The 27,998-nt window shown below is 47.3% G+C and overlaps 1 protein-coding gene across 1 annotated transcript; it reads left to right on the top strand.

Moving 5' to 3' along the window:
• The first annotated feature begins 6,848 nt into the window (after positions 1–6,848).
• LOC117590479 (achaete-scute complex protein T3) lies at positions 6,849–8,102 on the top strand. The gene has a single exon (XM_034283137.1). It carries the CDS (start codon positions 6,934–6,936, stop codon positions 7,747–7,749), a length of 816 nt encoding a protein of 271 aa, XP_034139028.1. The 5' UTR covers positions 6,849–6,933; the 3' UTR covers positions 7,750–8,102.
• The last annotated feature ends 19,896 nt before the right edge of the window (positions 8,103–27,998 follow it).

The following is a 27,998-nucleotide window of genomic DNA, read 5'->3' as shown; positions in this document are numbered from 1 at the left end:
GTGGAAGAGATCCAGCCACTCACTAATCCCCTTCCCAATCGAGTGTGGCTGTAATATGATATGCAACGTTTTCACTTCACCCAACTGCTCATCTGGCCCTCGGGGGCCGGCAAGAGGAAGTCATCCTCATGCACACAGTTCCACCACGGTTGCCTCACTCGTAGCTGCACTCTGCAGCCTCTGCCTTGAACAAAATAAAGAAAAAAAGACTGTTAAATGTATTGATTTCAATACAAAAATCGGTTACACATTGCTGTATATATATAACAGCAAGAGCAACAGATACAGATACAAAAGCATAAGATACGGATACACAGATACGGTGCGGTGCGGTTAATGGCCCTTGGCCTGACCCGCTTTGTCTTATAATTGGATTTAGATTAATTGCATCGCTGCGATCGAGGGAATCGAAAATAAAAACCAAAAAAACGAACTCTGCGCTTGAAAAATTACATAGAGAGGTTTGAGGGCAACCGCAAAAAACCGAAAACAAAATAATAATAATAATAATAATTTGTGTTTCCAAAGAAATCGAAATTGTAACAGAGCGCCAGGCATTAGAGAGTCAGAAGCCAGGATCCTGACAGCCTGGATCGTTGATCCTTTCTGCGAATTGCCGGCGTGTGCTACTCGTCTTGGCGATCCCGCTGCGATCCATGCCATCAATATACGAACCGCAAACTCATTCCCAATGCTCAGGCCTCATAAATATGTTTTTTGTGTCTGTTTGTTTTGGCCCCCTCCTGCACCTTTGCATAATTTCTACCGCCGAGCCACGGGTGCCCAGAGAAATTGCCTGCTTCTTAATCATTAATTAGCGTTAGATCAATCTATCGATGGGTTGCCAGCTCTCTCTCTCTCTCTCTCTCTATCTCTTGCTCTCTGGGGAGATCATCAGGCAGCCAGCGGGGCCTCGCTCTCCCCACTCTGCAGAGGGGATGGACTGTGGAATTGTGGAACTGCGACTGCGACTGAGCCGGAGACAACGACAACCACGTTGACGGCAGTCATGTTACTTTTAATGATAATTGCCGCCTCACAACTCATTTTTCACATTGATAAATGCGTTTCGCACGACGGAGTCGTGTCGCCGCCTTGCAGTCGTCTCCCGCCACAGTGCTGGCCCTGGACTGGTTCTGGGCCTTGGCTTTACCAGCCTCCCTCCCCAAGCGATTTGCATCCCAAGCCAAGTGGTGTGATGTGGCCAAAGTGTCAACACACTGAGCATTAAGCAGCGTCGACTGCTGGTCAGCAGAAGAAAGGAAGAAATGAGTTAATTCATGGGGAAATCCTTAAAAAGAGGAAATAATTTAATGTGCAATGTTTTGTATCAAACTTGTATTCATAATCCATCTTGTATCCATTTCTTTATGATTTCTGTGAGCACTGCCAATCCTTCAGTATGGAGGAGCGTACAAGAAGAGGGTTCACCTCTCCATGTCGCGATCCAACCTTCATGGAATGAAGCACAAGAAAAAGCAGCCAAGAAGCACTGCAACAAAAGCCATCACAATTTGTCTTTATGGTACCGAAAACGGCCCAAAGCGTTACCACCAAGGCGGCGGCAGCGGCAGCGGCCACATCGAAGTCGTTGTCGGGTCGTGTATAGAGCAGATCGCATGGAGGATGGGTTCCTTGTGTCTCATAAACCATTTAAACATTTTCAACTTGTTAGCAATTAATTAAATAGATCGGCCCCTGGCTAACAGCTTCGACTGTCATTTTTCTTGCGGTCATCTCTCTCTCTCTGTCTCTCTGGTCTGCCGCTACTGCCTCCCTCTGGCCGCCTGTTAATTACGGCGACAGCATTCAATTTTTATGGAGGACACACGCCCCGTTGTCCTTTTGGAGCATGCGCGCACTCGCACTCAAACTCACACTCACACTCACATTTGCATGTCTCTCTCTCTCTCACTCACTCAACAACAGTCTGGCAACGCTGCGGCACGCTTCAAACGTGCCGATGCAACGCGACGCAACAATCCATTCCCGGGCTGCCTGCCTGCCTGCCTCTGCTCCTTGGCTGGAAATTTATTTCGCTGTTTTTGCAATTTAAGGTAATTATTATGTACCTTTGGGGTAATTTTAACACCTCGACACCATCGACAAATATCATCTTGGGGCTGGCTGCCGCACCGCACCGCACCACCTGGCTGTCCGTTCGGCGTCCGTTTGCTGCCCGTTGTTCAGCGTCCGTTGTCCGTTGGCCAAGAGGTAGCAGCTCTGTTCGCAGCTATCAAGCAGCCGGAATCACAACAACCACAGCCAACAGACAAACGTTTCTTAGAAGCGCAAAGCTTTCAACACCTTCGATGCGTGCCCCAGCAGAGCTACCTCCTCCCGCCCCAGTGCCAGTTTCAGTCTCAGTGGCCGAGTCCCAGTCCCAGTCGCAGTCGCAGTCCCTGTGCTGCTGCCTTCATCGCGTGGCCCCTCTTGGGTAGCTCTTTGGCCAGTTATTTTTCACACCTCGACAACATTTTTTCGCACTTGAGCCGCGGATTCGGTTACCACAACAATCAAGCATTGCCGCCACCGCTTCAGCTTCAGACTGCAGCACTGTGCGAAAAGATGTGAGACTTGCGCCTCTGGTTTCGTGATGAAAATTAATTTTTAATGTAAATTGTTTTTTTTTCACTTAGCGTTCTTCATCCAATCAAGCAATTCGTCTTTGCTGAAAGTTTAAAATGTTACAAATAAGTCTTCAGATTCATATTTTTAATGAGAATTGTAATATATCCACAGATATTTCTAAGAATTCCATAACATAAGTAGGCAGCGACAAATCAAAGACAAGCTTGTCTCTTATATTGCTTTTGCATAGAAAAACATCTCGGGCAGCGCAGTCGGCCCACGCAGAGCTTAAAAGCTCAGTGTTGCTTCGGCCTAGAACAGCCGCAGCGGCAGAGAAACAACTTCGTATTTCCTATGCAAAAGCTCGGCCGTCGCAGCGGCAGAGAAGCAATAAACTCTTTTGGACTGCGTGTTTTTTGTTCAAACAAATGCACAAGAAACATGTGAGCGGCTCTCAAACACCACGAAAATACATATATGTACGTAACATTAAAGAACTGAATCTAAATCTTTCCTCATTGCCTTCGCGTATATTCCCATACGTTTATCACGCTCTTTGACTTCTTTCAGTGTACAATTCCGATTCCGACTGCCGTTTTTAATAACCGAAGCTCTCTGCTCTGCTCTGGTCTGGTCGATTGCTGCTGATTTGCTCTGGCTGTTATCTCACTCAGCTCATCGGGCGGGATGTACGGCTGCTGCTGCTGCACTGCCGCTGCCGCTGCCGCTGCTGCGGTTTGACTTTGACTTTGGTTTCGGGTTTTCGGGGCCTCGGGGGCCTTTTGGTTTGGGGGCCAGAGCCACAGTGCCACAGCCGCATATCCTGGCCGGCGGCTGTCAGCACAATTATCGCAAGTAGCGTGCGTGTAAATTACCGTTATTAGGTGTGATCGTGTCTCAGCAGCGCGGCAACAACTTGCAACATCAGCGGGCCCCGCAGGATGATCTCAGCTTTCAGTTGTCCAAAAGTCAATTTTCACTTCGCTTTCGTTTCGCTGCATTTTATTTTACTTCGTTTCATTCATTTCATTTCCCAAACAAATCTCTCCAAAAATCGGCGTCGGAGGAACACCCATAAAAAGTCAAATTAATGTGATGGCAATAGGATAGAGATCTCGATCGTGGCGCACCATCTCGGTCCCATGCGATCTGACAGATTTCACGCTTACGATATCACCTTCAAAAAACAGCAGTCACATGGCCACAATAACTGTAACTCTCCGATACTGGTACATACTGCTCTCGGGTGACCTACTCCATCACGTCTGTGATGGCACGTAGAGACGTGAGCGGAGTGCTGAGTTCAAAGGGTGTCGTTTCGGGAGTTCAGTAGCCACCTTGCTCTGGATGATGTTTTGAATTCCAATTAGTGTTAATGAACAGCAAGCACATAAAATATATAATTAATTGTCTCATGGCGCATTTCCATGATAAGGAGGCTAGTGGCAAGATGCTTCCGTTTTGGTTACTTCTGGGGAAAACCAGAGCAATGCCAGAGCAACGACCAAGACCGAAGAGAGACTCACTAGGGCAGATTCCACAGGTAGGATAACTGATTGAGTCTCTACCTGTCGTATGTGTATGCCTACAACTCTTTTGCACTACGTCGAATGATGCGAATGATGCGAATGACATTGATTTGCTCTGCAAAATGTTCCATAAGTGATCGGATTACAGACAAGCAGAAACCAGAAAACAAGCAAGCGCTTTGGCTGTAGATATGTGGGAAAATCGGGAATATATCCAATTTACAGGAAAGAATATCCACCCGAGCACAGGATTCTTGTAATAAGAAACTACGAGCGGCAGATGTCGCTGCTGATATCCAACTAGAATCGCAAGCAAGCCAGATGGCGCTGCAGTTTCCCAATTGGTTTGATACTGCGACCTGGCAACCCTGCTGCCCATCGATTGATCCTTGCTGTGTGAGAACCTGTATCCCGAGTAGACAAAGGATCAACACATTTTTCCACATTTCATTCGGTTTAATTAATCACTCGCCCCACAGCGAAATGAAGTCCGCAGCTAATTAAAATGCTACCAAAACAATTTTCATTTCATTTCGGATCGGATCTGGTCAGATCGGTGCGGTTCGGCTGGGTTCAGGTGGGTGTGGATCGAACAAATTGAAGAAGGGTTGCAGCCTGAAAGAGGGGGGCGTACAGGTGATGACGCAAAACATTTTTCCATTCATTAAACATATTAGAAATGCATTAGGATTGAACACACCACCAGCAGGACTTCCATCAGCAGCGATCATCAACCCCTGCCACTCGAACCAGTGGCAGCTTTTCAAAAACAATTATGTAGAGCAAAAGTGGTTGTGTTTTGGAGTATGGATTTCGATTATCCCGGTTGGGTTCTACGCGTACCCTCCAAATGGGTGTGACTCTGCCGCCAACTTCTTTAACTGGCAGCTGCTCCTGGGCCAATGTTAATCAAGGTTTTATTCCTTTATGGCCGCAATCTCGTTACCAGAACGAACCGAGCCCATCAACCCACCGATCCCGATTCCCCCTAACGGTATTCGCTCTCCGACACGCATTTTCTGCCTGCCTCATCTGCAACAAAGTTGCCCTGGGACGTCTCTGTTTCTGTTTCTGTTTCTGTTTCAGTTTTTTACACATTTATTGGTGGCTTTATGGCGGGGGTGGTGCCGTGCTCGCAGGACTGAGGTTCACTTGTTACAGCCGATATAAATAGTCATGGGCAATATCCCATGATTCAGGTTCCCGCGCCAAGGGCAGCAGTTATGGCGCAGGGTACATATATAGGGGAACTCAAATGCTGTCAATATCAATGACAAGTAGCTTCGTGACAAAGCCCGCGGCAGTCGTTTTGTGTTCTCATTTTTCCAACATACTCTTTGCAGTGCGAGTTTTCGGCATATTCTGGTGAAGCAATGAAAAGTCTTTCTACAAATTTGCAAGAAATGCAAACTATTTTGAGAACTATAACTCCTGGATTATTTAATCGATATGAAATAAATTGCGTGTTGTCTGTTGAAAGAGTATCAAGAGATGGCCGTTCCATTGGATACCTGGATGTGTTTCGCATCTTTTATATGCATGAGGGAGCACACACTTGTGGGATTTGTCTGCGTCATTATCGTTGTTCTGTTGCTCTGTTTCTTGAGGCCTGCAGAAGGAAGCTTATGGTAATATCGGCTCTGATCGGAAGCACGTGTCAAATGCGGCAACGAAAAAGAAGTGGGGAACAAGTTCTTCAATGCAAGAGGAACGCCAGAAGCGTAATCAAGGCCAGCAAAAAGTATACATATGTACATGCAGTAATATCTGTGTGATAACTGAGAGAGAGGAAGGCAGAATGGGACTGGGAGTTGGCAGATCGCGGCAGTGAAAGTGCCAACGCCTCGTCTCCATCCCCATCCCCATCTCCATCCTCCGATTTCCTCTTCATTTCATTTGGTTTCTTTTTTCCTCGTCTCGTCTCGCCTTCGCTTTGCTTCGTTCTCACATGATGGATCACATTTTATATCAAGTTCCATAATGAATATTGTTCCATCTACGATCCCAAAAGTATTTCTGCTTTCAATGCGACAGCGACGGAACGACACAAAAAGTGGAAGTGCATTGAAAAGCGAGTCCGAGTCCTACCCCGCCTACGCCAGCGGTCGTCTCTCTCTTTCTCTCTCTCTGTCTCTACAGCTCCTTGGTTCTTTCTGCTGTTGCTCAAGGATCCTCCTGACAAGGATCAAGGCGAACAACGCACAGATTTAAGTCTCGATTTCGATAGAGAGTTTTCCCAAAGAAAAGAAAAAAGAAAAGGAAAATACATGCAGACACACAAAGACAGTGTGTGTTTTCGTCGTCCCACAAATAGAATGAGAAAATAGTCCTTCGCTCGCTCACTGGGGGGAGAAATAAATCAAGTTGGAGAGGGAGGGAGGGAGGTAGAGAGAGTGAGTGAGGGAGAGTTGCGCTGCACCCCTAGGAGCCTGAACGCAAGAGAGAGCACGGGCGAGACAAGAGGACAGAGCTCACTCTCCTCGGTTCCCCGATCACTGCACGATCTCCTCTCGTGTTCCCCGAGCGCTCGTTCACTTGTGCGCACAGGCCAAAGGGAGAGACCAAGACGAAGGGCAGGTAGGTAGCCACCACCAACACAGCACAGCGCAGAGCTCTCCGTCGCTGTCGCTGCCTCTGCCTGTGTTGCGCTGCCTACGACTCTGTCGCTGTCGCTGCCGCTGCCGCCTCTGGCTCTGCCTGAGCCCCGCGCCAACAAGTACTTAAGGGGCCCGTGCAGGACGAGGTATATCATTGCGGAATCTGATTCCACACAGTCAACATCTCAGTAGCCTAGAGCAACCCAACGCAAACTCTACTCCTCAAACGGATTATCATGACGAGTGTATGCAGCAGCTACCAGCACTATCAGCTGACCAACGGCAACATCATGCAGCTGATGCACCAACAGCAGGGGCAACAGCACCAACACCAACACCAACAGCTGATTGCCCCCAAGATGCCGCTGGGCAACAGCCAGCTTCAGAACATGCAGCAGCATCAGCAGACGGGCAGCTCTGCCGGCCCCATGCTGTCGAAGAAGTCGAAGTACAACAACTACAACCCGATGCCCTATGGAGAGCCACAGATGCCATCGGTGGCACGTCGCAATGCTCGTGAGCGCAACCGCGTGAAGCAGGTGAACAACGGCTTCGTCAACCTGCGCCAGCACCTGCCCCAGACGGTCATCAATGCCCTGTCAAATGGGGGACGTGGCGCCAGCAAGAAGCTATCCAAAGTAGACACCCTCAAGATCGCCGTGGAGTATATACGCGGCCTGCAGGACATGCTCGGCGATGGCCAGCCCCGTCCGCTCTACAGCTCCGGCGACGAGAGCAGCAACGATGGCACATACAACGACAACTACAGCAGCCTGGACAGCCCCCAGTCGCAGTTCGTGGTCGCGCAGTCGCACTCGTACCACTCGGCCTCACCCACACCCTCGTACAGTGACGATTCCGATGTATCGGCCAGCTATGTGAAGCAGGAGATGCCCGATCACGAGCACGATCATCAGCAGCACAACCACCAGCATCAGCATCAGCATCAGCACCAGCATCAGCTCAAGTTCGAGTCCTTCGACAGCTTCAGCGACGAGCAGCCCGACGATGAGGAGCTCCTCGACTACATCTCCTCGTGGCAGGAGCAGTAAAAGTGCACAGGAGCACACGAGCAGGAGATCCCAGCGATCCCAGCCATCCCAGAGAGCAAGCCAAAAATACCCCAAAACCCCCCCACGCACCACCTGTACAAAATGTAAATATTCAAAATGTTGCCTTAGTGAGTGAGAAGCGAAGAACAAACCAAGTCCCAGATTCTTCATCTCTAGTTCGTAAGACCCTTTTTTTTGGAAGCTAGCATTAAGCATGGAAGACAATGATATAAAACAATATTTTTTTGATAGTTGTAAGTTCTGTTATAAGCATGGAAGACACTAAACTACTCATAAGAACCCATTATTGATATGCAATAATAAAAACAAACAAACAAATCTCAAAAACATAATTCAAAAGCAATTCTTTTTCTTATACCAAAAGCATTTACAACTTTTCAGCATTCGTTTAGAGATCTACGAAGATCTCTTTATGGGGAAGAGAAAAAACAAAACTGCAGCAAAGTTTATTTAGTACTTAACTTCCTCAAAAAGGAACGTACTTGCATCAGCTATTCAAGTTATGTCTTAGAAATGTGAAAACATGAGCGACTCGTAACGATCAATGGCTGTTGCTATACTCATAGAGCCAAGGAGATGCATCTTATCACCCTTTGCAAAGGACTGTGCAAATTTGTAAACAACTGAAACAGAACCGTCTCTGAAGATTCAGAGTCTATGATTGAGTTCGTTTCAACAACAAAGTCAAGCTTTATCTTATATGCAGATGCACATTATTACTGACAGTTGACAGGTACTTCAAATAGATATTCAAATACCAAAGGAAACGTTTTAGAGCAGATGGAACAGTGGCACAGCTCAATGAGCCAACCAGCAATGCAACTAAAAAGAATTCCATATTCTAAAGCGTTGCCCCAGGTATCTTTTCCTTTCGTTTGACTGAAAGTTCAGCATAAACTAGTTTCTGATATGTACCAGCCGTGACTCACTGGAGCCGACTAACCATGGAAACAACAGTGTTACCGGAAGCAACAGCGAAATATATTTGTTGAAATATAATTTTGTTGTATTTAACGAGTTTCAATTTTCGGTCGCGGGCATTGCATTGTTAATGCCACATAAATTGCCCCGAGAGCGGAAATAGACAGTCACGCCTGAGAGGTTGAAGCAGACCACTGGGACTGCCGGCGGCAACCAGGAATAGCAAAAGGAATAGGAATACGAAGGAGTAAGGATCGGGCGGCCAGCGGCCCACGGCCCACGGCCCACGTGGCTGGCGCACCCCGGCGTTTGCAGCTTTCAAGCTGGCTGGCCGTAATCACGAGCCATAAAATTCACTTCCGCTTCAAAGTTTCCCCTGTGGCCCTGCCGAGTTCCTCTGAAGGGTGAGCCTAATGCGCACTCCACCCCCAGAGACGCCTCGTTTCCGCGCACCCTCTCTTCGGTGGCAACTTTTGGGCGTGCGCCAAGACGCAGGACTTGCGCGACAAATGCTGATTTGGCTGATGATATGCAGGAATGTCATCTCTTCTGTAGCCCATGTAAATGGGCCACGCCCACTGCTGGGCTGGAATTATGCAAATTCTCTTTGGCCGGAGGGACACGTGCAAGGGTATCAGGATCGCTGACCCGCCCCAGGACGAAACGGTCCGCTCCGCTCCGCTAAGGAAGTGAATACGCTGATCGTGTGGATGACGATGATTATGATGATGATGTTGATGACAGGAAGCATATCGTCTTGCCCGAAAAATCCAATATTTTTTCCTCAAAAAAAAAAGGAAAAAGGAAGAGAGGAAACCAAAGGAGGACGCCTTACTTCTAGTAGGTAGGAGGAACGCGAAGGACCAGGGCCACAATGCGAAATGTGATTGTATGTCAGCTTAAGATAAAACCAGGAAACGCAATGAAAGAACCCCTGAATGAGAGTGAAACTCTCTGGTCGGGGCTGATGGCTGATGGCTGATCTCGTCTCGTGTCTCATTGTTACCGGATATCAAAAGAAGCTTAGCCAAGAAGCAGGACCTGCTCGGATATACACACACACGCGTGCATGCAGATATCTGTGTGCATATGCAATGTCCTGGACACATGGAAAGGGACAGTAGCCGGTAGGTGTCAAAATACGGAGCTAAGCCAATGTCCTTTAATAGGCTAGGCACTGCGAGTTTTATGCAATCTTAGCTAAGACTTCAAGCGAATATCCTCATTCCGGAGGATACACAGAGCCAGTGATCGGACACCCGAAGAGGGACAAGGTCTCGTCATATATCCTCCACCTCTCTCAAATGACAGACGGGAGATCAGAAAGGAGCACTGAACTGATCTCTTGGGCAATTGCAATAAATTGGGTTTCAGCATTTGAAGGGAACCAGAGACAGAGAGGCCCAGCGGCTGAGTGCCCGAGAGCCAAGAGCCAAGAGCCAGGAAGTAGTAACTTCTTTTGTGCGCCACTTTAAAGAGAGAGCGAGAGAGACATGTCCGCAGGAAGTGCGTATTTGTTTTGCATCTTTCGGTAGACAGACTCAGTCTTCGAGTGTCCCCGGCGATCCTTTTGCTTTCGTCTATTTATTTTTGTAGATGCTGCGCGCCTTCGTGTACGGAAATACGAGCCAAATGTTATTCTATCATGTCGCAATTCAAAGGAAACGAGCAAGGACACTTGTACGACGTGTCCCTCTTGTAACTTGTAGTTGCACTCCTCCCGATGCTCGACCTCGTGTAACCATTTGAGTTATGTATCTTTGACTTTATGACGGCGTCCCAGCCGCGCATCGCTGGCCAAGATTTATGACCCATGTGTCAAAATACGAGAGCGCATGTTGCACTCTAAGTAGTGCCGTCCCAGCGCGGGCATTTCCAACTCTATCTATCGCAGCGAACCATCGATCATCTCTGGTAGAACGAGCCAAGATCGCTGCTCGGACACGGACTCGGACTCTGACTCGTCCTCTAAATTCTTGTCAAATTTCGCACTTAGCCGGGGCGTCAAGTGGCATCGGGTAGTTCTAGTTCCACAAGTGGTTAAAGTTATTCCAAGTCCCTGCCCATTGCTTCCTGGTAGCTTGTTAATGAGGCGACACAGAGAGCGGGCCACCAGTCCAGGGATCCAATGTCTGTCTGGCCAACGATTCACCAATTGAGTTGTTGTCCAAGTGATTCGTCGAAGCGGAATGTCTACTTGGGATACCAGGAAGGTGAACTGACAAAATATTTACAAGCGAGAGATCGAATTTGTATGTTCCTCATGCTGAATATCACTTAAAGATAAACTCTACATTATTTGATGCGATCATTAAAAGTTATCGCTGACTTCCACATAAAAGATTACCTTCAATTAATATGTGAAACTCCATCAACTGTGATCCGAGACCTCAATTGAGGATCACTTGCAGCAAGAGCTCAACATGATAGGGATATTTCTTCCTCTGGGAACAACTTATTTGGCCTGTCATCTCCACATGTGTACATGTAACTCGGTGATTAGCTAACAGCACGACACAGGGATCCCCGGATGAGGATCAGCTACCCTCGCTCTCTGTAATCTTGTTCGACTATCTATCTCGCTGCCTCAACGCGATCGATAGCCAGGAATTGTGATTGTCCAAAACACACGCTACATTTAGCACAGTGTGAACTGCCGCCGGTAGTTAAATGACTTTACATTCATCCATCCATCCATACATATATCGGGCAGGGGATCAGAATGGGAAAGGGAAAGGGAAAGAATCAGGGACTGGGAATCAACTTTGACTCGATTGTTGACATGATGGGAAAAACTCTGGAAAAACTAACCGCAGAATCAACAAAGAGCCAGACACTCACAATGGCGAGAACGCAGTTCTCGATGCACACGTGTCCGTTTTCGTGTTCGTGTTCGTGTCCGTATACAGGTTCTGGGTCCTAGATGCTCGATTTCTCGAGTCCTCGGCCCAATAAACTATCAGAGGCAATCAATGTCAGAGAGTTTTTAGAGCAAGCAAAAGCCAGATCGAAGTGAGGAAGACAATGCCGATCCCGATATCGAGATCCATTGAAAAGACTTCGCTGGAAGTCTTCGCATCGCCATTGTCTTGCATGAAAAGTGATTTCTTCTTTTATTTCGCTGCTGATTTCACGACATTCAAGAAGTGCGCACACTCAAAGTCGTAGTAGATACACGGGAAACAATCCATTGATGCGCAGAGCCTGAAAAGGAGCACCGTCCGGGCATTTTGGAGCCTGCGAACGAGATTCTGCGCCATCGAAAAGGAGTCACAAGAACCCATCCCGCAGTGAGCCAGAGCTGAAAGGATACCACGCATTACACGCTAATCCACAGTAGGGGGCGCGATTTGCCTTTGGCAGGACATTAGCATTGAACATTCGTCACGGGGTCGCGAAACAAGCTGCGTGTCCTATGCCGAGGTGTCACCGAACACCGAACACCGAACACCAAACACCGCTGGGCGTGGCAAATCTCCTACCTGTGCCAATGCCTTTTGGGAAACTTTCGGGGTTTTCCTCTGCGCACCCACCTTTGTGTGGAAATTTGCGAGACGAACAAGTGAAATGGCGTGAAAACCCGGCATCGTGTGGACCAACGAAAAGCGATTGAATACACGTGTTGGACCGTTAAGGCCGCAGCAACTATTCATGGCCAGCAACAGAGACAGGGCAAGAGAGTGAGAGAATCAGAGACTGCGATAATGGAAATAGTAAAGCTGCACATAAACATGATGATTATTGAGTTTGCGGGGCAGGGCCTGACACTAGACTAATCCCTGAGCTGTCGCTCAAATATGTTTATGTATTTATCTATTTGGATGAGACAGCACACACCCACCTCTCTGCCTAGGGGAAGGGACATAACATCTAAATATTATCTAGAACTCTTCCAAGATTCGCGCTTAAGTTTAATTTATTTTTGTCACCTATTTTTTGTTAATTGTTAGGAATTTTTTAATATATTCAAGAGACCTTGCGCGCAACCATTCATACCCAGGGAATAATTTTGCAGGATCTGTGAGACTAAAGAACATTTCGCGATGAAAAGGAAAGATTTTCCCAGTGCTGGAATATTTTTCTTCGACTTCCACCTGACTGACCCTTAACCCTGGGAACTTTCCAGAGCGAAATCACTGGCAAGCAATCGCAAAAACAAAACCAAATGCAAAGATTAACTAAAAAATCGCATCGGATAAATCGGTTTAGAGGGCTAGGGACAAAGCAAAGCGAAACCACAAGAGAATAACACGGACTGGGGGTCAGAGTTGAGGTTGAGGTTGAGGTTGAATCTAGTGTCGTGGCATCATCAAAGCAGAGTCACCGACCATAGCCGAGAAAATGTCAACCGCAAGACGGCGGCAGGCAGCGGCATGACGATCGAACGGCATGGAACGGAATGGAACGGAACGGAACGGAACGGGTCGTACCGATCGATGTTGATGATCTAGATCGATCCTCAACGTCTCCGACTCATACTCTGTCTCCATTCAGCGACCACAAAGAGATGAGTATAATGCTCGTGATGATGATGACGATGATGATACCGCTGACGTTGGCCATTCCGGCCAAAGGTCTTTGATGGTTGAGCGGCGTCTCCTTTTTTTTTGGCTTTGTTTTTGTGACTGCCTCCTACGATGCGATAATCGATTTATCAAAAAGCAAAACCAAAGACGGCCCAAATGCGCTTTGCGAAAACAAAACGGGGAGAACTCCAAAAGCAAACCACCGCCAGACAGGCTGGCAGGATCTGGTCAAAGGAAGGCCGGCCGCCGGCAGGACGATTTTTAATGCACATTGATGTGCATTAAGACGTGAAATTGTCACCATTGTCCAGGCCATTGTGCCGCAGGCAATGGCCCACATTCAACTGCACCAACACCAAAGAGAGCATTCAGGCCAAGTCCATAGAACAACGGCAAAGTGCAACAGAGAATTTTGGCCACAGAGAGCCGAGGGCAAAGGGCATAGAGAGCCCAGAGTCGAGAGCTGTCGGCGGTCCATGTGGCTGGAGCGCGTTGACAGCATCAAAAGTCATAGAATGGGCGGCGGCATCAGCATTGAGATTCGGTTCCATTTATGCAACATAATTTCCATGGACCGCACATGCCACACCCACCATGCCACAGGAAACATGAAAAGCGGCCAAAAGGGAAACCCGTCAAATAAAGGGAACAAAATATACGAAAAAGACAGAGGCGTATCCCCTTTGACACCCCACAAGGAAAAAAGAGAGCAATTCTCATGGAAGGATGCCCGTGTACATATATACAGAGGAATACATAGACATTTATGTGTACATAAGATTGAAAAGCGAGGCAATAATGAATGAAGTTTGATGCAAAGATGGCCATGGATATTCAAGTATTTATAACACTCATGGATCGTATATTTCTATGGATTTTTTGAACATATCTACTTACATTTACAACCATTTAAAGTATCCTTGCTGATGCGGGACTGTCCTATCTAATCGGACGATGCTGGTGACAAAACCCCGCCTCCCTGCTAATCGCAACATTCGATCGCTCTGGCCGTGTTTTTCCTGCTAAATTTTGTTGAGTTCTGCCAGCCAATTGATATCTCCCAGATACTGTATCTTGTAGCTGCAATTACGACAAACAGCGGGCGATCAGTCTGCCCAGCGCACAGCTGGATTGTCCTCCTCTTCCCTGGCTTACCTAGCTATAGCCTTGGATCGCTGTACCTGTTCCCATTTCAGTCGGGCAATCCCAAATCGCTCGATCTGGAGAGCGATCGCTGCCCGGATCGGCACACGCTGCAACATTTAGCGGCGCTTTGCATAAGATTCAGGCTGCAGGATCTACGGCAGGATCTACGGCAGGAGGGCAGGCAGGTTGTAATTAATGATTGGGTCTTTGTCTTTGACTTGCCATCCAGCCGGATCTTGGCCGCATGATCAAAGCGCTTCTATTAGGCCAAAACGGCCAAGGCGTGAACAATTATGCCCTAAACATTTGGGTCAAACACCGGCCACTCCCCGCTCCTAGAGATCCGTTCGATTCCCATTCGGAATCGCCGTCGTATCCCTCGGCTTCCGCCAATTTACAGGACTCTGAATTCAGAGCAACGCAGCAGGTTGTCGTTTTAATTGAGGTGAGGGAACAAGTGCGGTCTCTGGCGGGGTTTTCATTGAGCAGCAGCACAATTCCCATTCCCATTCCCATTTGATTCATTCCCAGTAGATTCAATCGGTGGGCGTGTGCAGGCGACTCCAGCGAGACGGCGCTTCGATTCGATACTTTGCATAGGCCACAGAACAGACCAGAACCGATCGCCAAATGGAAAGCTAACAAAGCATGGCGAATCACTGATATCCGTGCACAGTGTTTCGGTACAGAGTGTGGGAATAAATCGATCAGAGAACCATTAAAAAATGATCGCAGAGGAGCAACGTAGAAGGAAAATAATAGCTCTAGAAAACGGAAAAAGGATCTTAGCAGATAACTGCGGATAACACAAAAGAATTACTCAGCTTGTGAATTAAGAAAAGGTTCAGTGAAAAATCCAAAATGGATCAAAGAACGTTTAAGGTAAAAATAAACTGTAACAAACTCCGACTTGGAAGCTTCTTTCAGCCTCAAGATATCCTGAAGCTGAAGACGGTGAAGGAAACGGTGGCATGCCTGAGAGCAATCCACTTGAGTGCTTGTCTCGCGTTCATGTCAGTGTCTGTGACTGCATCTGCTTCTGCTTCTGCGAGCGTGTGTCTATTTGGGATAAGAGTATCTAAATTTGTTTGCTCTTCGAGGCGATGACAGGGTCTGGTCTCAGCGCGTGTTGCCTGTCAATTAGACGTCACGATATGCACAGCTCGGAAACCTCTTTAACAACTCTTTCGACGCGACTTCGGACTCTTTCACTGTGCTCACATCTCGTAGTTTCGGTGAGACGAGACGTCAATTTTTCAATGACTTTTCAATGGCTGAGAGATTCGACTAGCACTCAGACTACTGGCTGGAGTATACAATCGCTGACCAATCAATGTAAGTAGTTTGGGCCAGAAATCAGTTGCTTGAGGCATTTAGCTGAAAGTGTTATTATATTTTAGTATTTTTGATCCCAAACAGAGATCATTGCGATGGTAAATAACAGTGTATGGCTGTCCATTTGATTAATTTGTGAACAATTCGTGTTAAATATTCTTCAAATATTCTCTATCCCACGGCGGCTCGAAATATATCTATTGGATAATATTTTCTTTCCTGAATATACACAGCCTCCCTTCGGATAACACTTGCACCCTTGCCACAACGAATGAAATTACAATCCAAGCGGAAGGAAATGCCAACAGAAGTAATTATCAAGCCATAATTTCCTACCAAAAACCACAAGGAGAGTGTCGGAGAAATGGTGTTAAAACTCCGTGGAAAACCACAAAATTATCGCCAGATAGAAAAGGACCTTGCACACACAGGATATGCGATACAAATTGAGCTGTTTCCTGCGGCTTAAATTGCACACTCACGACCCTCCTCCTACTCCTGCTGCCACTCGGCGTGGCAAATATGATTACTGATAAGGCAGAGGCACAGGGATCCGATCCGCAGTTCCTACAACATTTTGTGGCAAATTGTAGGAGTCGTGGCAGCGCAGACATCGCTCTCTCGCATTACACACGGCGCAGGGCACATCATCTAAAATTACTGAGGCGAGTCACAGCGCGTAATCAGAGATTTCCAACACCTTTCGAGGGGAGTCCACCGCTCCCTGTCCCTGTCCCTGTCCCTGCACATTTCCAATTCCATTTCCAAACTAATTAATTTTGATCTTGGTCCCTCCACTGAGGAGACATGCGCATCGAATGCGCTTAACAGCTTTCTCCGGGCACTCTCTCCACTGCCACTGCCACATCCACATCACACCTCATCACAAAGTGGACATGGACCTGACGTAATGGGTTTAGTGCCTCCGTGCAGCACGCGCGCCCACCGCAGGGGCGTGCCACAGCGGCCAATACGCAAGCTAATTCCCTGCCATAATTTCTTAATTTTGCTGGTAAAATTAACTCGGAGATGGATGTACGAAATGAAATGCAATTTTGGGATAATCCTAGATGATGAATTTGGCAAAAAAAATGGGAAACTATTCCCGATCAGAGAACCATCTTTGATTGAAGCATCACGGAGAGAGGCAAGCACTTAGAACTGATCGAAGAATGATTAGCGGTGGATCAAATAAATAATCCACGAATGACTATTGAAAAATCAAATATATAATCAAGGAATAATCAGCGAAAGATCTTAAAACAAATATTTCACATTACATTTCTTTGCCCAAACATTTATCCAACTCAAAAGAAGATATTTGAGAAATTTACTCACTGTTAAACAGTAGCTAAAGCTTCATACAAAAAGAATATATATAAAAGGACAGTTTAAGGTTCTTTCAAATCGAATGTCGGTAGGTTTTTGTAGATAATAGATTGATGGACTCCTACGTTTCTCGCACACAAAGAATTTTGCGATTTTTAGAGGGAATCGAATCCCATTTAGCCACCGCACACAGCGCCGCCGCAATCACGCCTCAATTGTCAGTTGTCCCCAAGGAGCTGATGGCCAGCCAAGGATACTCTATGGAACGAAAGGCAATTTGCGGCTGCCAGCAGCAGATGCGCCTCTGCTATGGCCAGAGACAATAAATGTGCCACTGCAGCGTGCAGCGAGTATCCGAGTATCGGAGTATCTTTATCCCGAATCGCACTGACAATGCGGATTCAATAACAATTGACGAACGCCCACCGAAATCGAGGCAAATGAATTGAATGGAAATCGAATTGAATTCGAATGGAATGGAATGGAAAGGTACGGTAAGGGAAGGGAAGGGAAGGGAAGGGAAAAAGCCCCGTATGCAGGACCCTAGCTCTGACCATAATAGAGACACAAAACGATGTCTCTTCGAAACAAATAAGATGTCACGCATCTAAAACGCGACAAGCACAGAAGACACACTGAGAGATAGAGATACATACGTTTGGCAGTTGCAGCGAGAGAGACCAGACCACCAGTGTGAGGGAGTGAGGGTTTTTTTTGCGCCCTTTGTTTGCCACGTGAACTCGGGGGTCGTGCCTCTATGGAGATGGATGGATATAGCTATATATTTTGGTTTGGCAATGCGGTCAAAACATTGTCCACGAGAACAATGCTGGTGTATGGGCCATTTGGGACCGCACAACACGACAGATCGCAGCTCGAAAATACCTTGGAATGAGCCAGGAATATGTGCGGGAATCGTATCCCTGCGAGTTCTTAACTGCTATTAGCATGCTGGGCTGGGCTCAGCTCATGCTCCGGGGTGCCGAGGACAAAGCTAAGCAGTTTCTAATTGTCGCAGACCTCTCTCTGTCTCTGGGTCCTTTGTCCGCATTTGACCATGGCCCGTTGCTCATTTGTTTGTTGGCCAAATATTTATACACAATTAGCGAAAATGGCACGAGTGCCCAGTGCCCAGTGCGCAGTGCGCAGTGCCAGTCAACGTCCCAGATGTTGTTTTTAGCCTTGACTGGCAGACTCGTACACATTTAAAGCATTGTTTGGACACACACCTGGGCCCTGAAGATGAAATTAATTTCCCTACTGGGACTTGTTGCGGTCTCCGTCTCTGTCTCTGTCTCTGTCTGTACCAGCATCTCTCGCTCCATCCACAAACACGAGCCAGACGCATGCCAAAAGCAATGGCAAAATTATATTTATGCTGGTATCTACGTCGACCCTCTTCCCCCGTCCTGATTCCTGTCTGATTTCTGATTCCTGGTAATGTCAATTGATCTCTCCTCTGTCGGGTGCAGTCTTTCGCCTGACTTCCTGTTGGCAATCCCATCTTGTACTTGGAATCGGTATACAAATCGGAACTGCAGCTCAACTCTTCCGCACTTCCATCGAAATATTTTGACATGTATCATCTGTGGTCAGCTTCTGGAACGCCCACTGGACACTCGGACAAAACTCACAATCACAATCACAATCCTTTCAGGGAAATGCATCCCTTTCGTTGTCAGTGTGTTTATCCAGGGGCTGTGACCACTTAAGTGGCTTAGGCATTGTCCTTTCCGGGGCTAAAACATTTTGCCAGCCAAGTGCAACAGTTCCATTCCCAACTGTCCGTGCCCCATTCTCATTCCCAAGCTCCCAGCGGCAACTGCAGCTAGTTGGGGGCAACACAAAGACCCTCGGATGCCCAACTGTCGCCAATAAAGATTTTCAACTAATTTGTACTGTACCTTCGGTCTTTCGCTGGCGGCTGGTGGCTGGTCCCTGGTGGCTTCCGCGCATGCGCAGACGGAATTGGCAGCGGAATCGGTGGGCTTCCATGGAGCTCGTTAGCTCGATTTAATTTTTGATTTGTGTCGGCATATTTTGCATACATCGGCCTATGGAATCAGACGTGGAATGAGAACAACAAGTGGCTAAGCCAGCCGCGAGAACGAGGGATGTTCGAGTAGTTACGAAAAAATACAAGATCAGACAAAACATGGCAAAAAAATTAAGCTAAAACCATTTGAAAAACACTCTCGACAGACCGTTGACATTATTTAAGGAATTCCTCGAATAATTGTATATATTACATTTTATTATTCTACATGCAAAAAAGTGCCTGGACAGAAATATTCTCTCGCGGGCAGGACTCTAGCCCTGAGAAATCTGAATGAAAAGAGATCCAAGAGCAGCCGACACTCGCACCCAGCTTTTCCCCCATTTATAGGTGGTTAGAAAATTATCCAATTACCAGATGCACGAATATTACCTGCTATTATAAATAAACGAGCGCCACTCACACACACACACACGCACAGACACAGAGATACTGTGGACATCGATGACATCGTTTCAGTTTCACTCGAGGGAACCTCGCAGCGGAGAATGAGAACGAGGAGCAATCAACACCAAAAACAAAGGTGGCACACACGAAAATAATTTCACAATCAATTTCATTCGGCGGCATTTTGCCATCTAATTATAATCGAAGCGAACGAAAGTGTCTGCCCCATAGGAATGATCTAAGGAGCCAAGCCGATCCCGATCCCGATCCCGATCGATCGAAGAGCCGACAAAGAACGCAGCACAAAATTGAGGAAAAATGTAATGAAAATGGGAAAAGAGAGTTCGAGGTGGAGTGGGAGAGAGAGAGGGAGTGTGGGGGAAAATGCAGATCGAGGCGATGCTCTAATTAAAATTGAAATGAAGTGCCCAAGATGCAGAGCAGCAAAGATCCTTTCGCCCCAGGTACAACACACAGGGTCAAAGACAGGGCAGAGGGTTGGAGGAATTAGGTCTAGATCGGAGTCTGAGTCCTAAGTGTCGGATCGGGTCTTGGGTCTATGGCAATAAATTGTTGGAAGAGTCCTTCCTCTCACTGCCTTTAGGGTGGTCCCTCTTGGTCGCTTGGCACGTTCGTTTGCGTTTTGCCTTGGCTTAGAAGTTGCCCAACAAAAAACACACACAGACCGAATGAAACAACAAAAAGAATGTTTCGTTATTACAATAAAAAACGCATTTCTTCTGTTTGCCGTGTGATCTTTCGAGGTATTTCCCATTCTTGTGGAAATTCTTATAACCATTTCCATTCTCATTCTCATTCCCATTCCCATTCTCATTTCATGCCAAAATGCATCATCGTGACCTAATCCCGCGCTGGCGCAGCCCACACACGTCTGAGTGTATCCCTGGCCGTGGAGAAGTGTAAGGAATAAAGGAAAGGATTAGCATGGCCGTAGAGCAGTTGCTCGTATTATGATTAGAAAATATTATTGCCATAGCGAATGCCCGGACAAAGGCCAAGTGTGAGGGCCAGAACAATTGGGTAAACAATCAACGAATCAACGTTGCCACAATCGACATTGAAGTGCAATTGCGCGCACTAATCGATTGGCAGGCGAATCGAGGATCGATCCCAGGACCTGTCAGTCGGGGCGCAGTCTGGCAGGAGAAACTAATTTCATGCCTGGAGAGATCGGACATCGAACGATCTTGCCCTGTTATTGTTATTACAGCTGCGATTAATTAAGCAAACAAATCGAAGGACCCATATACGAGTATATACGAGTATGTATGTACATACGGTAGCTGTAAAAACAAATAACCCAAGGCATCACGATCACGATCACGCTGCAGTTCGATCGGCATCGGCATCGACATCGATCGGCCAGCATTTTCGCATTCGTGCGTTTTGGCCTAATTAATTGCCAATCATAAAGGCGAGTGCAAAAGGGCTCGTAAAGCGAATCAGTTTTAAATGATTTCAACTTCCAATTATTCAAGTTTGCGCCTCGAGTGGGGACCAGAGGCGAATCTGCGAATCTGCGAATGGGAATGGGAATGGGATTTTTAGTGTAGCTGCAACTGCAACTGCGAATGGCAAATGGCAAATGGCAATGCGAATGGGGGAATGGGTAGAGAAGGTCGCTTTGGCTTTTATGGGTAAATATGAATGTATGTGTGTGTGTTTGGCAATTAATTAAATTAAGTTTTCAGCGAAAATGCCAAAGGCGTGAAGCAACAAGCATTGGGACTGCGCGCCACCACACAGCACACTCTATGCCCCACCGCCGACTAGGGGATACACTTGCCAAGGGAAGACACTTACAGGGCCTGCAGTGCACTGGCAAACGGCTTGACTGCTGGCATTGGATTCCATCTGATATGCAGTGCAGGAGTACAGGAAGTGTTCTCTCCACACTCTCCACACACTCTATCGCCGCGTCAACGTGAAACAACAAACAGCGATAACATTTTAATTGCACTGATCGGTTGATCTGTTGATCTGTTGATCTTGTGATCTGCTGATCTTGTGATCTTCTGATCGGTTGATCTTCTGTTCAGCTTGTTAATGTATTTTGGCAGCCGATACGGGAGCGGCAGCGGCAGCGGCAGCTTCTCCGTTTCGATTCGATTCGATTCGATATCGGATATCATGTCAAGAGGCTCTAATAAAGTTGCTCTCGCTCGCTCTCTCTTTTTTGTACAGGCCTTTGCCGTGGATCGTCGATCTGTTGCTTCTTATTTATCGGTTCATATATCTTACATCATCTTATGGCCGCGCACCGAGGATGCTGATAATGATGTTGATAATGAAATCAACAGCAGCATCAACTTGCCACTTGGCTAATCGCAAAATTCTGCCTCTTTACAGGATCTACCGGCTGTCGTCACTCTCCCCACAGCCCACAGCCCACAGCCCACAGCCTACTCGGCGGCAACATGAGAAATCGATTTAATTCTCATCATCTGGAGAGAACCAAGAAGTGGGGCATGGCATGGGGGATTTCTTCATATCTCTGACGTCTCTACATGCAAGTTTATCAGTCCACGCAATGAGCTTGGGGATAATTCAAGCAGATAGGAGATGCTGGTCCCAGATTATGCCTCCGGCCACTGACCGTTTCGATTGCAGCTTCTATCGAATGTTCATCCAGATAGTGGGGACAGCCTGCAGCCCCTGCCTGCAGGGGGATTCCAGGAGTGACGACACTTCGGGAAAACATAGAAAAAATCACACTCGGAAAAGGAAACACTTTGCTGAACTTTTGCAGGGTTTTCTTTGAAAAAGCCAACACCCAGAGAGCGATGGCATCTTTCCGCGTTATCTGGGGACATCAGCAGTCTCTCTCTCTCTCTCTCTCTGCCTCTTAAACTCTCCTTAGTCCAGAGTCCGTGATCAAAATCTACTGTGTGAAGGAGAGACATTCCTTATCGCAATGCTGCATTTACCTGCACAACTCCCTAGAGCAAAGCACGTGCAGGATTTGCACGGGGACTATTCCCTGGAGCACTATGAGCTGCAATCTATGATGATCTATGATGATTATCAATGTATCTACACGTGTGCCGTGTCCCGTGTGTGAGTTTTGCATACACATTAAGGCACATTAGTGATTGGATTCTCTACTGGCCGCTGGGCACTTCATTAAAATGTATTTTGGCTACCTGGCAAGACACCGAACAACCCACGCAACAAAGGATTCTACATATGCATGTACCATGATCGATGGCAAAGTCTAGTCGGCTGATGACTCAATCATTGTGCAACGATCTTGCCGAGAGCCCAAACCGGACGTGCGATTGCCATAGTTATTTTGCGGATCAAAGACACAGATCAGAGACACACGCACACGTGTGCTAATTACCAAGTCCTACATCATCTGTGGAAGCAGCTGAGGCCATGAAGATCGCTCATGCAAATGTATGCACAACGGTAACCCTCAAGGCAGAGTCTCAGTACCAGTACCAGTCGCAGTCGCAGTCGCAGTGCCAGTTTCTCTGTATCAATCTCATTCGCATATGATATGATATGCATGCCGGTAGGAGAGACTGCAATCAAAAATCAATTCATAATCATTTGCAAGGTGCAGACATCGGCGGCATCGCCAGGCGACAGAGACATTCAGACTCAAAACTCGAATTGGGACTGGAATGGGAATGGGGACTGTGGAGAGTGGACTGGGAGACCCAGGAGACTAAACGGCCTGGCCACCAATGGCAATTCAATCAAATTTGTTATAAAACTGTGAAAGTCTGCGACGGCGACAGACAGCGATCGGAAACAGGACTCAAAGTCAGGGGTAGATATCGGATATTTGCATGCGATCGAGCCACAATATTATGCAAAAGAGCCAAACCGATTCATTGCTTTGCATACAAACCCACGAATGGAGGATGGAGAATGGAGAATGGTTGGAGGATGACTCGAGTGCCCAGTACCCAGTTCCCATCCCCCCCATTTCCAGTACTTGGCTTGGCGATCTCTGGCCCGATCTCTGGGCTGGTCGGGGCCAATCGACTCACGCACTGATCGACAGCGAGACACAATTCAATCATTTTGGACTCTGGCCAAACGTGGGACGACGACGACGACGACGACGACGACGCAAGACGACGAGGTCGCTTGATCTTTAGCGCTAGATTAAACGATCAGCGGAGACAGGAGCCACCGAAAGACATCGTCCTACGATCGAAAGACAGACAGAAAGACGGGCAGACAGACAGACACCGCAGAAAACCCGAAGACCAGGAACCGATGCGATGCGATCCGATGTGATCGTCAATACAATGTACTTGTTTTTGCTTCTGCAGCAGCTTCTGATTCTCTGTCTCTGTATGTGTGTAGGTTGATCTGGTGCTTCTTTTACTCTTCTCTGCGATCACATCGGATGGATTGGATCGGATCGGATCGGATCGTTGGCCCAGCAAATTATTTCACTTGCGCCACAAACCAAACCAAACCAAAGCAAACCAAAGCAAACCACACCACAGCGAGCTCTCTGGTGGTCCCAATGTACAACTTGATTTCTGTTTCCTTTGCTGCAATGGCAGTTTGATTTGTTTAAATTTAATTATGCATCGATTGTCGATTGTCGAGCGACCCTCGCTGATCGTTGCGTAGGTAGATCAACCCGAATGTACATCCCAGACTCAAAAAGAAAGGACAGGACATGCGTACATTCGTACGCTACTTACATACAGGTGAAATTATGATGGTTTGCTGGAGCTCCTTTTCTTTTCCTCGTCTGATCTGATCAGGGGCAGTGCCTTTGATTTGATTATCAACGGCCGCGCATCATCATCATCATCATCTTCATCATCTTCATCGACGTGGTGCTGATCGTCAAACCGCCAAATGATGATCGATGCCAATGTCTTGGCTGTTGGCTGTTGGCTGTTGGTCTGTTGGCTTCCATTCGAATCTCTCTTTCTCTGTCTGATTTTCTGATGATTTGGTTCTGTTCGCAGCCGATTTACATTTTTTGTACTCTCATTCTTTGTGCAACGTATGAAGCGATCAATCAAAAATGCAAACAACAAGCCGATCGGATTGATCGGGTGAGCAAACCATAACGATAGGAAAGAGAGAGAAACATTTCACAGAAGTTCCCCATCACTTTCTTGGCCCCCGAAAATACATCCAAGTGACAGAAGACAAAATAGTTTATGATCGTTTGATGTGAGCAATGTGATAAACTACATCCAAGAATCTTTTCTTTGCCCTTTTGGCTGACTTTTGTGTGCACAGGATATTGTCAATATATTTATGCATGCATGCTGATGATCCCAAAGCCATCTCGATGCCATGCCGATCGTCAGTGCATAGTGAGGGGCGATGCATAATACACGTACATTGGATACATTCCACCATTCCACTGTCACCCCAATGATGTACAGTTTGTTAGAATTTGAATTGTGCGGGGCGCATCGTAAACTGTCGCTGGCCATCGATGAAGGATCACTTTGAGCATTCTCTTTGGGTGCATCGAATGGGGCAAGAGATCTCTTGGCCTTTAACTCTTCTCTGATCCATTTATCTGTATCTGTATCTGTATCTATGGAAATGCTTTCGATATCGGATGGGCTGGTATGACACACTTATTGTGCATTTATTTGCCATTTCCGCAAGCCAAAGTCCAAAGCAATGTAAACCACTTGGTTAGGCAAATAGCTGGATAGATAGCGATATGGATAGATATACATACATATATCTATGATAAATGAAAAGAATTCCTATATACACACCCTGCCATGGAGATAATCACACCCACACCCACACCCACACCCGAAGCAGAGAGACAAATTCACTTGAACAACCCGAGCGACAGACAGAGCCGCAGCCCCGTCTCGGATTGTCGCCGCACAAGGGAATGTCATGCCTGTGCCGTGTTTGAGGAAGATTTGGCGCGGGGCTTACGATTTTTATGGATGAGGAGGTGGCGGTACGGTGGACGGACATTGGAACTGATATCGCCGTGACCCGTGGCAAGGGAGATACTTCAGTGGAATTATTTGCATACCCCCTTGCCGGTTCTCTCTGGGCTCTTTCGGGGTTTTGTTTATTTACAAATGATTCGGGAACGATATCGGGGAATCGGTTAAGCGACTGCGTGGGTGTTATGGTACTTGCATAACTATGTCGATCGATGATCGTCTGGGACAGGGGCCGGGGGGGCCTGTGTCAATAAGCCGCGAGTCGCCAAAAGTCAACATTTGCCGAGTGTGTCAAACGCGCGTCAATCAATATGAAGCAAACGGACAACAAATTTAAATCAATAATTCCACATGCCATGGGCCCGATAAGAAACTCCATACACCTCTTGCCACACTCAAATCTCAATGGTGCGGAACCTGAGAGGGCGCATCCAAAGGATACACAGATCTAGGCAGAGTGCGGCTTTTGCGACACGTCATTATCATTAGGCTGCTGCCATATATCACAGCCCCAACTCCAGTCTACAGTCTACAGTCTACAGTCCCCAGTCTCCAGCTACAATCTCAGTGTTCTGCAACTGTGATATATGACTCGCCCGCGCCTAAATTATGACTCCGAAAAATGCTCTCTTCACTGTGCAAATAGCCGCCTGCACCTCGGGGCGCCTGACCTGCTGCGGCTGCGGCTACGGCTGCGGCAGAAAATTGCAGTGTTCTCTCGGTTAAGACAGATTGATTCCTATGCCATGGGCCAAGTGGTAGGGCACCACCTTCGTTCAATCCATCCTTCCGAGAAGGTGTTTAGATCCAAACGCTTCCAGTCTTCCAGTCAGTCCAGATTGAGCGATTGATCCGCACGGTATCGGACCATCCATATACATATCTCGGTAATAACGCACGTCTATCTCTAATGCAGCTGGCATGCGTAATTGAAATGATGGGGATATGATGATTCGCTGCCCAGAAATCTTCAATGTACAGTGGAACAAGATGTTAGAGAATCACGGTATCAATGGCTTCTTTAGCTGCTCTTCAAGTGGGAGTATTGATCAATCACTCGATCCACTGGCTCGCTCAAACGTTACTTTCCTCAATGAAGTTCATTGGTTTCCACAAAACTTTCCTATGGCTACTCATAAGCGCCGTCTTGACGCCTTCACGCCCACTGTGCCGCCCTTTTCTCATCCGTAAAGACGGCACAAAGCACACACAGGACACAGCATGTTATCGCCTGGAGCGCTAGTACAAGGAGACTACATCATCCTGATCAAGGCAAGATCTGGTTCGGGTTTGGGTTTGGGTTTGGGTTTGTGCTTGGGTTTGAGTTCTGGGTTTTGTGTTCTGGTTTTTGGGTTCAGGTTCAAGATCAGTCTATCATCATGGTTGGGGCCATGCTGCTGCTGCGGCGTCTTGCGGCGACTAAAACAACAGCGGCGACATCAACCAGTGAGCCACTGAGCCACCGAACCACCAGAAGCAGCAACACTACCACCACCACTGCCACTGCCAACCAGCAGTCAAAACTCTGTCAGACAGTTTGTAAACAGTTTTCAAACTCCACATCGGAGGAGGCAGCACAGACACATCAGTGGCTGCATCGCGATAAAGTCTTTCACATGCCCCATTCTGTTATATCAACTTGCTTTAAGCCTAAGACGCGTCGACTTAGATGATTATGATGATGATGGTCAAGATAATGATTATGATGATGACGATGACGATGATGACTGTGAGGCTCTGCCTGGCCTGCTATGATTTTGCCTGTTGGTTGTGTCTGGCGGGTACTGACTACCTCCTACCTCTTGCCTCCTGCCTCCTGCTCTTGCGTTCATTTCAAAAACTGTGTCCGACATTTGCACCATTATAACTTTATCGCTTTTGGACAGATTGTTGGCATGACGGGGGCTAGCTATGGTCATGGCCATCCATCCATCCATCCATCCATCCATCCATCCAGCCATCCAGCGTGGCGGCTATTGCTTTGCGCTGCAGCCACAGAAGAAGATGATGATGCTGCCGGGGCCGGGGCCGTCATCGTGCCCGATCTTCAGTCAGAGTGAGTGATGTACCTGCTGCCAGAATGTTGATGATCATGAAGGCTTAATAGCATTAGTCTGGTATCTTTCCTGCTGCTTTCGGCTGAATGAACTGAACGAGGGGGGGATTGTCAATAAAAATTACCCACTGTGCAGAGGTCTGTCTATCCACCTCTCCTACAGCTCCTGGCCGGAATTGTCGGCGCTCATCTTGGGGGCCTTCCCGCCCCCCCGTTAACTATCGATCCGCAATTTCCAATCTCCAAAGCTACTTGTAATTGCTGCTGTTGTGGCCGTTGTGGCTGGCTGCTGTGCAGATTATTAACTCGCGGGGATGGCTGTTATGTGGCCTTTTGCATTTGCTTTCTGCAGGGGCATCTCGCACTGCGGCAGCTCTTTAAAAACCCATTTAAGCTTACAAGCTTGTTAAGCTTGCCCCAAATCCACGCAGGCAGAAGCCTCAACCAGTTGAACAGTTGTGCTCTGCTCCTCGTGTATCTGTTGCTGCTTCTGCTGCTGCTGTTGGTTCATTTCTCCATTGGGGGCATGCCGTTTAATG

This window comes from Drosophila guanche, unplaced genomic scaffold (assembly GCF_900245975.1).
Source record: "Drosophila guanche unplaced genomic scaffold, DGUA_6, whole genome shotgun sequence".
Classification (NCBI taxonomy): Eukaryota; Metazoa; Arthropoda; class Insecta; order Diptera; family Drosophilidae; genus Drosophila; species Drosophila guanche.
Note: the sequence above shows the minus strand (reverse complement) of the source record. Positions and strands in the feature narration are given on the sequence as shown.